At 46.3% G+C, this 16,173-nt stretch overlaps 1 protein-coding gene across 1 annotated transcript in view; it reads right to left on the bottom strand.

Moving 5' to 3' along the window:
- The window catches only part of LOC125289129 (adhesion G protein-coupled receptor L3-like), a 294,210-nt gene that overhangs the window by 50,434 nt on the left and 227,603 nt on the right, over positions 1-16,173 (bottom strand). Inside the window, exons 13-16 of the mRNA XM_048235824.1 lie at positions 15,811-15,933; positions 14,237-14,442; positions 8,944-9,112; positions 3,020-3,027 (exon numbers count right to left, since the gene is read on the bottom strand). Of these exons, the coding sequence (XP_048091781.1) occupies positions 3,020-3,027; positions 8,944-9,112; positions 14,237-14,442; positions 15,811-15,933 (506 nt within the window). The remainder of the gene's footprint in view (positions 1-3,019; positions 3,028-8,943; positions 9,113-14,236; positions 14,443-15,810; positions 15,934-16,173) is intronic.

Here is a 16,173-nt window from a genome sequence, read left to right as displayed (position 1 = left end):
GAATCGGCTCTCCATCACACTGGGGGCCCGGGTCGGCTGGAGCAGGCCATTGATTTACACCAGCTGCTTGATGGGGAGCGGTGCCACTTACAGACGGCTCAATACACACGCACACACACTCAGACACACACACTTACACACACACACACACACACAGTCAGGAACACAAGAGAGGCATACAAAAATGTGTCTGCATACACCCATGCACACACGAATGACACACGACACAGAGAGAGAGAGAGAATGAGACACAAGTGTGTATGCACAAATGCACACAAACACACACACCTGCACACACTAACAACATATATGTACACATTGTGTGAGACACGCGCGCACACACACACACACACACACAAACAAACAAATACGGACACAAACATCCAAAAGCACACACATGGATAAACATGAATCAGTGAACAAATACTCTTGTGTATATACACACACACACACACACACACACACGCCCACACGCAGAGAGCTCATCTCTCGGCTTGAGTAATGGGTGCAACGATGGGGATAACGGGCTAATCACTCTCGGCTTTCACACACACATGCACACACACACACGTGCGAGCACACACACACAAACTAACACACACACACGCACACACACCCTCCACTCAACCCTCTGAGCGCATCCCCATTGAGCCCCATTTAGCAGCCGCCCGATTCGCAATCCATTCCACACGCCCTCTAAACACACACAGTCTTCACACACACACACACAGACACACACACACACACATTTTACCTCTTCCTGAGCAGGCTGAGGCTGTGAGAGGATTTTGGGGGTGTTTAAGGGAAAAGCGCTTATTTTATTTTTTTCATTCAGTCCTTCAAAGGCATAATCTCTGAATTACACTTTTTAATGGCAGATGTCAGGAATAAACACACAGGGGGAGCATGGTGTTTATTTAGCGGCTCAAACATGGCTTATTGCTTATTGGAATATTAGGCTAATACACAGGGCCAGTTGCAGGGAAATGACCCTAATCCAACATAAGCCTGCGGTTGTCGTCAGACCAAACGCCATGAACTTTACAGATTGCCCAGAGGCTTGTACACACACACACACACAAACACATGCATACAAACACACATATGCAGACACCCACCTGCCCACACACGTGTGCACACACACACATAGACACACACACACAAACACACATATGCAGACACCCAGACACCCACCCGCCCACCTACTGTACTGTACCATTACGCAGATACACACGAACGCACGGACACAAACACACACACACACACACAAACGGTTTGATGTCTGGTGCTCAGTAATGGAACCACTGATATCCCATTGAAGCACAGACTTATGCAATCACCTGTACTCCACACTCCTGATCACATTCTCTTCAAAAAACAAACTAAATAAATAAATAAACCCTACTCCAATGTGAAGATTAAAGGTGTGGTCTACAACTCCAAAGGGTGTTGATGCCTGAGCATCCTGTGGTCCTGACTCAATGTGGTAATTGGTTGGAGTTGTGTACGACTCAGACTGAGACACAGACATTGTGTTTATTTCCTCGTTTACAGAGCCAAGATTAGGCACGACCACCACAGAGTGTGTTTTTTATTTAAGGGGATTTCTGCACGCACACACACCCACACACACATACACACACACACACACACACACACACACACACACACAAACACACACACACACAGAAACAACACACACACACACACACACACAGAAACAAACACACACACACATACACACAGGCACAAACACAAACACACACACACACACACATATACACACACAAACCACACACACATACAAACACACACATACACACAGGCACAAACACAAACACACACACACACATATACACACACAAACACACACACATACAAACACACACACACACACTAAATAAACAGCCAAAATAGACAGCTAGAGAAGCAGTTCTCCACGTGTAGCAATTCTCTGAATTTCACACACATCAAAAGTTGTTTCATTAGATTAGAATGGAAGTGCACCTGTACAGAAAGCACAACTTATGAGAGAAGCCAGAGGAAACTAACATGGCTGAACTCGCACAGCTGTTGTCAACAGGCGCGTGCATGAGTGAGTGAGTCATCAATGGAAAATGCAGGACTTCACAAAAGTAAATTTTTTTTTGAGGTTCATTTGACTTGATTGGCTCAGGATCTGAAGACCTACTTAAATTAAAGAATAGAAAAAATACATATTGTGTGTATTGTGTATTGTGCTTTAGTTGAGGCTGAAGGCACATTTGTATTGTGTGTATTGTGTATTGTGTGTGTGTGTGTGTGTGTGTGTGTGTGTGTGTGTGTGTGTGTGTGTTTAGCTGATGCTGAAGGCAGACTTGTATTGTGTATTGTGTATTGTGTGTGTGTGTATTGTGTTTTAGCTGATGTTTAAGGCACACTTGCATTATGTGTATTGTGTATTGTGTTTTAGGTGAAGCAAGCTGAAAGGCATTGTTTTTAAAGCCTGACAACAAATCTGGTGCTATGTCTAAATACATTTAGGGGGCTCAACAGCCCCAGACCACGCCTGACAGGGTAACAACCAGGAGCGGAGCCGCCCCACACACACACACACACACACACACACACACACACACACACACACACACACTACAGTACACAAGCACCTTGGAATAGTCCCGGAGTCTGTTAGCTAGGGAACACTTTCAGCACTCGCTTGATTAAAATCACCACGGGACAGCGGAACTACATGGCCTCAGGTCAACAAATAGCAGTAGAAACAACAAACAACACCGCCAAACAACGACAAGAACATTAACGCCAACAAAAACAGCCATAATGACAACAAAGACTTATTTGTTTTGACAGAGAGTGGTAGAGTTGGGCCCAGTAGTACTGACAAAACACACACACACACTTTGACACTGGCAGAAAAACACTCGCTCACACTCCCTCAGACACACACACACACACACACACACACAAACAAACACGCACACAATCCACTTCCCTTGACATTGGCACCCTTGAAGATGGCCTTTATGTCTGGTAGCTGCCACTTCTGACTAGCAGACATAAGCGTTTTTATTCCTCGGATGAAAGACTGCTACAGCTGTTTCACTGGTGCGTCATCCAGCAAAAGCCTATCTGACATACTGTATATAAAAGTCTAAGACTTCACTATGTGAATGTACGCAAGTACAAAAAGCACAAAGGGCATGTATCTCCAAGTTCTACTTAATTTACAGAGTGTTGTTTACAATGAGCGCTTCTCTAAAGGCATCAACACGGAAGTCTTGTGAGTGCAGGCGAATGTCAACGGCAAGAAAAGCACTATAGAAGGGAAAACAACAGTAGGGATCACTTGAATCTACCCCCTTAAAAAAAGTTATTTTTGTGTCTTATGTCGGATATGTTTAATTGCATTATGTCGGATATGTTTAATAACTAGCATGTTGCTACTCCCCACAGTAGGCTTCTTGAAACACCGGCTATCAACACACAGGATGACCAATCACAGTCCTTGCGGTCTGCGTCTCTACTGCTGTTATTCCTCTTAAACCACTGAAAAGGGTCAGGCTCCTACCTGTGATATCATTACATGGTGTGATACCAGGCCTTCTGGGTGTGTAATACCAATGTCAGGGACTCAGTGTGCTACTGTGTGTTGCTTTAAAGACAGTGCTGGGATTACTAAATATGTGAGTCAAGGTAGGCAACATGTCTCAGGGTGACTGGACAGACTCATTTTAAGCACAAGGTTACAACCCCACCCACAAAAAAAAAAAAAAAAACATTAAATAAATAAATATAAATGTATTTATTACTCTCCACAGATGTATACATTAAAGGGTTCAAGGCTGCTGTGTGCAGTGTGATATTAAAATATCACATTTTAATATGCTCATAATTACTCCCAGGGAGAGTGCCGAACCCTGGATCAGGTCACCGTGTCTCTACTACACACCAGGCTAATGAAGACACATATGCTTCAGTTCAGAAGGTAGGGCCCTTGGCATCACGCTCAACTGCATTTTTCAAAGTGAACTGTGGGAAGTTTCCATGCGATAAATACCCAGCAGTTTAAAACAGCCATTTAGGATGTCGGACATTTTTGATGTCGGCCATTTTGAATGCACTAGTACTCTGGAGAGACGAGTCGGAGTTGTTTGGAAAGCGCCTTGGACTTCTTTCTGTGACAGAAATGGGCCTGACAGGTCAATTACATATTCAGTTACTCATGTCAATCAGTGGACGAGGCAAACGAGAGCTCTGAAAAGTGGAATGGTGAAGTGGAAATGGTGTCACTATGGAGAGCGAGATGGAAAAGCTTTGAGGTGGTGCTGGTGGTGCTGGTGGGCTGCTGTTCTAAAGTGCAATTTTCAAATCGCACGTTATGATTGACACATTTAACGGTCATTTTTTTTTATCACCGCCAGAGTGCCAATTCCACTCGGGGATTACTAAATTACCAGGCCAACACGTGGCACGCAGAGAGACGAATTGAAGGAGGGAAAAAATCAAAAGTAGGGAAAAGAGAAGAAAAATGCACATATGAGAAGTGGAGCGAAGTGGAGCTAAGGCACCCACGCACTTTACACACACACACACACACACACACACACACACACACACACACACACACACACACACACACACACACACACACACACACACACACACACACACACACACACACACACACACACACACACACACACACACACACACACACATGCATGTACGCGCCACACACAGTCATGGTCCACTTTTATAAACTCTCTGGCCACTTCCTACAGTTTAGAAAATAGACTAAGTCGGGATGGCGGCACATATGTGGAGAAGTGCAATTCCCAGCCTTCCTCAACTCAGACTTTCCATTTCCACAACCCTGCTGAGATCTTCTCCTCTTCTCCTCCCCCCTTTCTGTGTCTCTCTCTCTCTCTCTCTCACACACACACTATTCCTTCCCTTTCTCTATATATTCCTGACATTCATTTCATTACATTACTCTCATCCCCTCTCCCACTCCCTCCTTCCGTCTCATGTGTTCTATATGACATGACAAGCTGTTTTTCCCCTCTATGTATGTTTCTATTTTTTTCTTTCTCTCCTTTAATTCTTTAGCTATCTCTTTTCCTCTCTTGCTTGCACTCTTATCAGCCTCTCTCAGCCACCCTCAATCTTTTTCCTCTCTCCCCCTCTCCCTCTCTCTCTCTCTTTCCATTCCTCCCCCTCTCCCTCTCTCTCTCTCTCTCCCCCTCTCCCTCTCTCTCCATTCCTCTCCCTCTCCCTCTCTCTCTCTCTCTCTGCTGAATGACAAACAGTGGTTCACACCGTCAAGTCAGCCCTGACCCTGGCTAGCCGCTGGAGTCCTTGGGGGTCCACACCGCCTGCCGATTGTGGACGGACGCCAGCCAGGACGGTCCCGCTATACAGTCCTCATTCCATGCTGCCAGGAAGTGGCATCAGGGGAGGGAGCCTCAACTTCCTGTGACAGAAGTAATCAAACTGTCTGTCACCAAAACTGGCCACAAACGGTGCTTGCTCCCCACGGAAACACTTATCATGTTGTCCCCTCTCTCTTGCTTTTCCCTGTCCTCTCTCTTTTACTTTAGACTCTCTCTCTCACTATATATATATATATATATATAGTATCTCCTCAGCCCCCTTGATTCCTCTCACTCTTTCTCTCTCACTCTCTTTGTCATTTTTCTCCCTCCATCTTTCATGATTTCTCTCTGACGTCTTTCTTTTTTTTACATATTTCCAATGTCATTGACTCTCTTTCTTTCATGCTTGCTTTTCTCTCTCTCTCTCTCTCTCTCTCTCTATCCCTCTCTCCTTGACTATCTCCTCTCTCCATGTCGCCTCCATCCACAGCCTCCCCTCTGGAGAGTGACCAGTGACAACGCCACTCCGCTCCACTCCACTGCACGGCACAGAGTGGAGGCCATTCTTTTGAGTGACAATGCTCACAGCTTTCCTCTGCATTTACTTCTCTCTCTCCCTCAATCTCTCTCTTCTGATCTCTCTCTCTCTCTCTCTCTCCCCTACCCGTTCCCTTAAATCTGTCACTCTCTCCTGGTGGTGCGCTTCGGTCAAACAATTTTGCGTATTCTTTTTCTCCTGCTTCTCTCCCCAGAATTCTGACAAGGGTGTTCAGCAGTACAACAAAGGACACTCACACACACACACACACACACACACACACATCCTTCGACCTCCCTCAGAGGGCGAATGGAATATGTAAATGTGGCTTTCAAACTACATGCAACTCTGCTGATCCTTTCTTATGCTAACCCAAGCGCTGGGCTAGTGAGTGACTGCAGCGCACATTCCCACCCCACTGCTAATGCCATCTAGTGTCACCCACTGTAGGGGAGGAGGGAGCAGGAGGAGGAGGAGGAGAGATGGGGAATGGAGGAGGAAGAGGAGGAGGAGGAGAGGAGAGATGGGGGAGCGGAGGAGGAAGAGGAGGAGAGGAGAGATGGGGGAGAGGAGGAGGAGGAGAAGGAGGAGGAGGAGGAGAGGAGAGGATGGGGGAGGAGGAGGAAGAGGAGGAGGAGAGGAGAGATGGGGGAGCGGAAGAGGAGGAGGAGGAGAGGAGAGATGGGGGAGAGGAGGAGGAGGAGGAGGAGGAGGAGAGGAGAGATGGGAGAGGAGGAGGAGGAGGAGAGAGATGGGGAGTGGAGGAGGAGGAGGAGGAGAGGAGAGATGGGGGAGCGGAGGAGGAGGACGAGGACGAGGAGAGGAGGATAAGGAGAGGAGGAGGAGGAGGAGAGGATATAAGTAATGTATAGCAGAGAAGATGAGATGGAAAATAGGGGAAGGAGAAAAACAGAGGAGAGTAGAGGAGGGGAAGAGGAGGTGATGGAAGAGGAGAGGAGAAGAGGGGGAGGAAGTGATGGGAGAGGAGAGGAGGAGGAGAAGAGAGGAAATGAGGAAGAGGGTGAGGAGGAGAAGAGAGGAGAGAAGAGGGGAGGAGGGGGGAGGAGGTGATGGGAGAGGATAGGAAGGGAGGGGAGGAGGAGGTGATGGGAGAGGAGAGGAGGGGAGGGGAGGAGGAGGTGATGGGAGAGGAGAGGAGAAGAGGAGGAGGAAATGATGGGAGAGGAGAGGAGGGAGGAGGAGGAGGTGATGGGAGAGGAGAGGAGAAGAGGAGGAGGAAGTGATGGGAGAGGAGAGGAGGGAGGGAGGAGGAGGTGATGGGAGAGGAGGGAGGAGGAGGTGATGGGAGAGGAGAGGAGGAGAGAGTGAAAAGAGAGAGGAGAAGAGGAGGAGGAGAAGAGAGGAGAAGAGGAGGAAGGGAGGAGGAGAAGAGAGGAGAAGAGGAGGAGGAGAGATGGGGGAGAGGAGGAGGAAGTGATGGGAGAGGAGAGGAGAGGAGAGGAGGAGGAGAAGAGGAGGAAGGGGGAGGAGGAGAGAGAGAGGAGGAGAGGAGAGGAGGGAGGAGGAGAAGAGAGGAGAGAAGAGGGGAGGAAGAGGGGAGGAGGAGAAGAGAGGAAATGAGGAAGAGGGTGAGGAGGAGAAGAGAGGAGAGAAGAGGAGGAAGAGGGGAGGAGGAGAAGAGAGGAGAGAAGAGGAGGAAGGGGGAGGAGGAGAAGAGAGGAGAGAAGAGGAGGAAGAGGGAGGAGGAGAAGAGAGAGTGAGAAGAGGAGGAAGGGGGAGGAGGAAGAGAGGAGAGAAGAGGAAGAGGAGGAGGAGGAAGAGGAAAGAGGAGTCTCAGATCGGCCTGTGGAGAGGAATCGAAATCGGCGCGAGGAGAGGAGGAGAGAGTGAAAGAGAGAGGAGAAGAATGTGTGCAGAGACAACCTTGTGGGGGAGAGGAAAGGATGAGAGAGAAGAGAAGAGGAGAGGAGAGGAAAACAGAAGGTGAAGGAAAGCCAAGTTATGTGTCATGCAGTGCCTCCCAATGCAGCTGGGAACCGAACCAACACACTGGCACTCTCTGATGCTCAGCCAAGCTCCCCACACACAGCTCAGAGTAACACACAGAGACAACACACTCCCACAGCACACCACAACGTGCCCCGACACCAAGGTCAGCCGCTCTGGCCAGCACCTTTAAATAAAAGGCAGTAATGAATACTGTGGGTGAACACAGGAGAATGATCCCATCCCAACCTCCACAGCCCTCTCACTCACAAGGGCTTTTGTGCTCTGGAACGGGAAATCACAACAAGCACACTTCCTGTGTAAAATAACTCACTCTCTTTTTCTTTTTTTCTCTCTCTCTCTCTCTCTCTCTAGGTAGGAACAATCATAGTCAGAGCTGTTCTCTTGGCCTAGTTCATATTGTAAAGTCAGCTGGGATGCAACAAGGTCCTTGTCACCGTCGTATGAATCATACACTGTCCTTGGAGAAGCCATTTCCTTTGTGCAAGTAGTGCATAAACAAATAGAAGAGGCCAAATGGCATTTCATCATCTACATCTCTGATCACTGCCACTGCGGTAGGTGGATGTAAACTCTGCTACCTGCAGAGAGACCTCAACCCTTTATGACATCACTGCCCTGTGAGTTTTCATGACAACGTGCACGAGCCTTCAAAACATGTTCACGCAAAAATATACTGCATAGTAACCAACCGTAACAAGCCAGATCTAGCACACACACATATAACTACACAATTACATTTGGTTATATAGCCGTCCATTATTCTGCCCATGTACGTACTTGTATTAACCACAGCAGGTGTCAATATGTACAAATGTCTTTGGAGTCGAACATTTTGATGAGCTTGAAATTAGTGTCTACTATGTGCAATGATGTTACAGACAACATGTAGAGATAGAGAAATAAACAGAGACAAGGCTACGATTTGAAGCTCGATTGAGAACACGAGAGACAGACAAAAGGACAGTGTGTGTGTGTGTGTGTGTGTGTGTTTGTACTAGTTTGAGTGTGCCAGCGAGTGAGTGAGTAATGTGGGGGCCCAGGCGTCCACCTTACCTTGACCTCCGTGTGCCATGAGGACGGCGAAGTTGGTGAGGTGGGTGCAGGAGCAGGTGGTGTGGGTTTTGTTGGTGCCCAGTAGCCGGCAGTCCTGCGTCGACCACGAGCCCACCATGGTCCGCTTGGAATAGCTCCAGAACGAACAGTTGGGGTTGAAGCTCTCCTGAGATTGCTGATGGACCAGTGGGGGGTACACAAACACACACACACACACACACACACACACATAGACACAGACAGACAAACAAAGAGTGAAGAGTGAGCCGAGGAGGCGAGAGAGAGAGAGAGAGAGAGAGAGAGAGAGAGAGAGAGAGAGAGAGAGAGAGAGAGAGAGAGAGAGAGAGAGAGGGGGCAGAGGTTATAGACATCATCAGCTGCATGAAGGAGATTGAAATTACACAATGGCCCAATGACTGAAATCAGTGCTATTACAAATCGGGAATGCATGAGAAGGTTCGGAGGAGGTAGAAGATGTTAATTTAATCTGCCGACTTCACGCAGTTCAATTTTTACTGTCCTTTGTGTAAAGATTTCAAAAGCGGCAGGAGGGGTTGGGAGGTGGAGGATTAAAAAAAAAAAAAAATGTGAAAAAGAAATAGTGATGGTGGAATGTAAATCTCTAACACTTTGCCAGTCTTCTGCATTCTCTCTCTCTGTCTCTCTCTCTCTCTCCTCTCTCTCTCTCCTCTCTCTCTCTCTCTCTCTCTCTCTCTCTCTCCCTCACTCTCTCTCTCGGATGATTTTCATTTAATGTCAGTGTGCGTCACTGAGCTAAGCGCCTCATTGTGCCTCTTTTTTCCCCCCTCCTTTGTTGGGGTATTAACCTTTCAGCGAAAGAGAGGGAGAGATAGAGAGAGAGAGAGGGAGAGAGAGAGAGAGAGAGAGAGAGAGAGAGAGAGGAGGGGAGAGAAGAAGAGAAGAGGAGGGGATCTGACCAATCTTTAACTGGTGCCATCTTGAAACCTGCTGCACTGCTGTTTTAACTTTGCTTGGCCCAACAGTGTCCTATTGTGTGTGTGTTGTGTGTGTGTGTGTGTGTGTGTGTGTGCGCGCGCACTTCAAACCATCCCTGAAAAGAAGAGGCCACGCGGATTATGAAAAAAGGTCTCTTCTCCTCTACTTTAAATGTCTTATTATGTGTGTGTGTGTGTGTGTGTGTGTGTGTGTGTGGATTGGATTAAAAAAGGTGACATCTGCTCTCCTCTACTTTTAAGGAGATTTTCTATTACAGCAGCTTTGCTCTTAGCATTGTTATGTAACATGATGACATAGTGCCTGATCATAGCTGAAACTGAAATGTGTGTGAGTTTGTGTGAGTGTCGATTCGCATACTCAAATACACAGACCAATGAAGATATTGTCGGTGATGAGCATGATTTGACAGCCATGAAGTAGGTGTAATGAATGATTTTCATGGTCATCAAAAAGCACTAATAATTTAATAGGACCGTTTGCGGCAGATCCCGAGAGAAAAGCTTTTTTATTATTATGATGAAAAGACTCGAACCTCCTGTACCGGCTTAGCCTCTAGCCTCGATCCTCATGCCACAACAACTCCACCCTGACTCCTGAACATATAGTCATGATCTTCGACAGACCTAGAGCTAAATAACATGTCAATACTCTTACCATGTGATGGACTGAATGTCTGCGATAATGATAATGTAATAATGTGTGTCAGTAATAATGTGTGTCAATGTGTGTTGTGTGTAATCAAGGAACCTGACAAGAATGATGAAAGGATAGGAGTAGCTATTAGTCGATTAAAGAAGATGATAGGAGAAGGGAGAGAAGAGAGAGGAGAGAGAGAGAGAGGAGAGAGAGAGAGAGAGAGGGAGAGAGGGAGGGAGGGAGGAGGGAAGGGGTAGAAATAAAGCAGAAATGGAGAGATAAAGTGAAGGGGGGTAGAAGCTGATGCTGTGTTTATGAGCTCTGTACAGCTCAAATACACACACACACACACACGGCACTCCACCCAGCAAGTCTCCACTTTAATAACCGCTCTGACCCTAACACCCTCTTTCTCTTTTTCATTTATATTCCTGTAAACACACGCTCTCTCTCTATCCCTCTCTCTCTTTCTTTCCCTCACTTTTTCTCTTTCTGTCTCTCTTTCTTTTATCACCCCATTCCAATGCTCTCCCCCTCACCATTCAGCTCCACCAAAGGTTCCATTGCCCCCCTCTCATACGGTTCCATTACCCCCCCCCTCTCATACAGTTCTTTCATCTTCTCTATTTTCTTTTCTTTCATTAACAATCACCATTTTTACCACTTTATTTACCCTCTTAATCAATCTCTCTCTCTCTCTCTCTCTCTGTATTCCTCTCTTTCCCTCTCTCTCTTCCTCTATTTCTCTCTCCCTCTCTTACAGCCCCACTCTCACTTCCTCCCTCTCCCTCCCGATAACTGGCCATGCTCTCCTCCATCACTGCCACTCTCTACATCTCTCCTTACTTCTCCTCCATCACTGCAACTATCTACATCTCTCCTTACTTCTCCTCCATCACTGCCACGTTCTACATCTCTCCTTACTTCTCCTCCATCAGTGCTACTATCTACATCTCTCCTTACTTCTCCTCCATCACTGCCACGTTCTACATCTCTCCTTACTTCTCCTCCATCAGTGCCACTCTACATCTCTCCTTACTTCTCCTCCATCAGTGCCACTCTACATCTCTCCTTACTTCTCCTCCATCAGTGCCACTCTACATCTCTCCTTACTTCTCCTCCATCAGTGCCACTCTACATCTCTCCTTACTTCTCCTCCATCAGTGCCACTCTACATCTCTCCTTACTTCTCCTCCATCAGTGCCACTCTACATCTCTCCTTACTTCTCCTCCATCAGTGCCACACTCTACATCTCTCCTTACTTCTCCTCCATCAGTGCCACTCTACATCTCTCCTTACTTCTCCTCCATCAGTGCCACGCTCTACATCTCTCCTTACTTCTCCTCCATCAGTGCTACTATCTACATCTCTCCTTACTTCTCCTCCATCAGTGCCACTCTACATCTCTCCTTACTTCTCCTCCATCAGTGCCACTCTACATCTCTCCTTACTTCTCCTCCATCAGTGCCACTCTACATCTCTCCTTACTTCTCCTCCATCAGTGCCACTCTACATCTCTCCTTACTTCTCCTCCATCAGTGCCACTCTACATCTCTCCTTACTTCTCCTCCATCAGTGCTACTATCTACATCTCTCCTTACTTCTCCTCCATCAGTGCCACTCTACATCTCTCCTTACTTCTCCTCCATCAGTGCTACTATCTACATCTCTCCTTACTTCTCCTCCATCAGTGCCACTCTACATCTCTCCTTACTTCTCCTCCATCAGTGCCACCTCACATCCTCTCCATTTCTCCTCCATCAGTGCCACACTCTACATCTCTCCTTACTTCTCCTCCATCAGTGCCACTCTACATCTCTCCTTACTTCTCCTCCATCAGTGCCACTCTACATCTCTCCTTACTTCTCCATCAGTGCCACTCTACATCTCTCCTTACTTCTCCTCCATCAGTGCCACTCTACATCTCTCCTTACTTCTCCTCCATCAGTGCCACTCTACATCTCTCCTTACTTCTATATTTTCTCAGTCTTCATCTATTTTTATCTCTGCTTTCGCCATCTGTCTTAGCTCCATATTCTATCTAGTTCCTTGGTGGTAATCCTTGCTTTCTCTCTCTCTCTCTTCTGTTTCTTGTTCTCTCTTGTCTTCTTTCTGTGTCTCTTTACCTTTTATCTCTTATTCTTCCGGCTTCTCCTGTTTCCCACTGACCATGCCTCTAACTCAGTCTGTCTCTCACTTTATGAGTCCATTTGTCTGTCTCATACATCTTCACTGACTTTATCTGTCTTTCACACACACACACACAGACACAGACACAGACACACACAGATGACAAAACACATTTGACATGCACACACATTGCACACACACACATTGACATTTGACACACACACACATTTTTCTTTTATTTCACATGTTTTTTGTTTCTTCCTCTCTCTTCTCTCTCCTCTTCTCCCTTCTCCTCATCATCACTCTTTCTTTCACCTCCTCTCTGCCCCCTCCCATCACTCTCTCCCTCCCACAACCCCCTGGAGGAATCTGCAAGTTCTCCGAGGTCTCAGGCCTGCCTAATAGCGACCGGAGGCGTCGGGTGGTGGACAGGCGGGGGAGGGAGATGTTCGACGGAGATAATGTGTCGGCCTCGAGAGCTAATGCCCGCGCCGTGACTAACTCTCCGTCAGGGGACGTCGCTAGAGTCCGTATTCGTTCAGCCTTGCAGCTTTTGTCTTGGCAGCCTCATTCTTCAGAGGCGCGGAAGACGAGTGAGAAAAAGTGAAGACAAAAGAAGGATAAAACAAAACAAACAGTTGTGCCGATGTGGAAGAGGTGTATTGTATGCGCAGGTGTACTTGGAAGAGTTGATTCTGAGTGGGGATTTTTTTTTAGTGCAATCCATTGAGCCAATATAGAGCCTGTAGTGAACATGTCAATGCATTCCTCCACACACATCTTTCATTCAAAGGTGAACGGTTCAAAATCAATTGAAAAACAGTAGAGTAGAGAGTCTGTACAAAAAAATACAATATGTGGACTGTAGGTTGAGTATCACGAGTGCTCTTGAGCACAGCTAAACTACATGCTATTCTGTCTAACAATATAACGCCCTCTGAGATGATTACAGATTACATGCTGGCGTTTCCCTGTGCATTGATACTGATGTGTGTGCTCTGATGTTGGTAGTGTGCTGATAATCTACTGCTAGCTCATGTCAGAGGTCAAACAGATTAGTTAGATTAGTTAGATTAACTCACTTGAATTTACTGACTGCCCAAGATAATCTGATCACCTAAGGACTACGTGCATCATTAGCAGTCCAACACTAATTAGTCACTGTGTAAGCCCATTGTTTCAATGTTGCAAGCTAGAACAGCCCATTCATGCTCACCTTCAGTCACTGCGCATGTGACCATACTATATCTTATATATTCCATATGATTATGGACACACAGAGGGTATAGATATTATATTTACAACGGTACCTATATTTTGTACATATTCGTATACATTAGGAATCAGATACTGCATAGACTACTTACTCTTTCAAGAAAGAATACTGTAGGTCTGCAAAGACAAGACTGAATTGATGTCATCTAATTTACTGGACTCCATAGATGGTTTTCATTGGCTTTGAACATATACTCTCCACAACAGGAATAACATTGACATAGTTTATACTTTTTCTGTGTGTGGTCCCCCCACCTGGGGGCACAGGTGAGCACGTACCAGCAGGTGTTTGACGGTGAAGATGACGGGGTCAGACAGGTAGACCTTGGTGCTGTCTTTGCTGATGGAGGCCGTGATGACGGGCGAGTTTACGATGACCGAGTAGTTGGTGGCCAGCGCCTCGTTGCTCAGCTTCATACTGGCGTTCTCCGTGGACAGGTAAGAGCCCAGGTGTTTGTACAGGACGAACGCCATCCGGATCTCACCTGAGAGGGGATGAAATGAGTTCATTGCCAATTCAGAGAAAATGATTAATGACAGACTCAAGTAGTTTATTAAACCCTTAAATCTCTTCTCTGTTTCCCTAAATTATACAATAAAGTCCCCTCATGGCCTTCAAATGTCTTAAATGTAACTTTACACCTTATTCTTCATTTCAGGAAGTGGGATGAATCTAGCCCCGCCCCCTCTCCACACACTGTTCGCCTGCTACTGGCTACTGCAGCTGTCACGTTAGTTAGCTTGTGCCTGTGCTAGCTTGTGCCTGCGCTTTTATGAAGAATTGTTTTAACCCCCAAGTACTCAGGATAGGTTCAGTTCAGTGATTGGTCGACCATATATCCAAAGCATCAGAAATCTTTAAGTAAGTGACCAATTTCAAACTGAATGTCTCCATTTAGACAAAATCTTTACACACACACACACACACACACACAAAACACACAAAAAAGAGACTGTGAATGCGTTGTACTTGGGAGTGTGAGTGAGTGTGTGTGTGTGTGTGTGTGTGTGTGTGTGTGCGTGTGTGGAGGACATGTCGAGAGAAAATAGCAGTAATGGCTTTACTTTTAAATGGGAAAAGTAGATTTGTCAGATAGTGAGGTTGAGAGCTTTCTTCCTGTAGCGGACTATAGAGGAAACTGAAAACAAAACAAGGAAAACTAATGGCATCGAAACAGTGATGTGACTTGAGTCAATTTACCCTGAGGCTCTGAAAAGGTCACATCTCATTTAATGCAAGAGGGAAGCCAACAGTTGTACCTACGGTATTCATTTCATCTGACGATTATGTAAGAGAATGTGCCCTTCACACATGCAGACACACAAAACTGAAGTATATAGACACAGACACACACACACACAGACACACACACACACACAACAAATCCATCCATCATAGATTTCCAAAGCAGACAAAATGCATACAAATGTCTAATACAAATTAAATGTATACAAACACATTGATGGCACTACAGCACTAGCATTATCTGTTAGCACATGCACCGTAATGCACGTTTGAATAGCCACTAACCACGGGGGCCGAGAGGTGTAAAGTCTGCAATTATGTTTGCTTTCCTGCACTGCATGTATTCATGTGCCTGTTTTGCTCCCCAATGAGATGTCAGTCACCTTGCAAAATTGCTTATAGGTCATTGCATCACAACAGCCTACAAATGCATGGAGTTGGCACATTTACACCAAACAACATCACAAAGGGGCGCGAGTACACACACACACACACACACACACACACACACAAAAACCCATCTATATCCGTGGCCACATCTCTGTTCTGCCTACAGGGCGAGGACTATGATGGGCTCGCTGAGCAGGTCCATGTCTTGAGTCCTCACCGTTGCGGCCATGCTGCTTCAGGGTGTTGGCAGACAGGTGGATGGAGTTTCCTTGACCTCCACTCTGCGGAAACTTCAGGTCAGGCAGATTGCCATCCGTGCTCATGCGCACCACCTCCAATTCTGGAGAAATAAATACGATTTAAAGATGTAAACTAATACACAGAGCCAATGTAAATTATACATAGAGGAACATATGCATATTGGTATTTATTTATACTGTAGTAGTTTTAGACTCGTAAGTAGTTAGAAGGCATTTCCCTTCCTCATGTAAAAGTCATCTTAGGGCGTTAATGAGGATTTTCTCTGCTTTGCCATAGTTATAATTGACAGTTTGCTTGGGTATTGGGTGTCTGGGCAGAA

This window comes from Alosa alosa, chromosome 24 (assembly GCF_017589495.1).
Source record: "Alosa alosa isolate M-15738 ecotype Scorff River chromosome 24, AALO_Geno_1.1, whole genome shotgun sequence".
Lineage (NCBI taxonomy): Eukaryota > Metazoa > Chordata > Actinopteri > Clupeiformes > Clupeidae > Alosa > Alosa alosa.
This window is presented reverse-complemented; position numbering and strand designations above follow the sequence as displayed.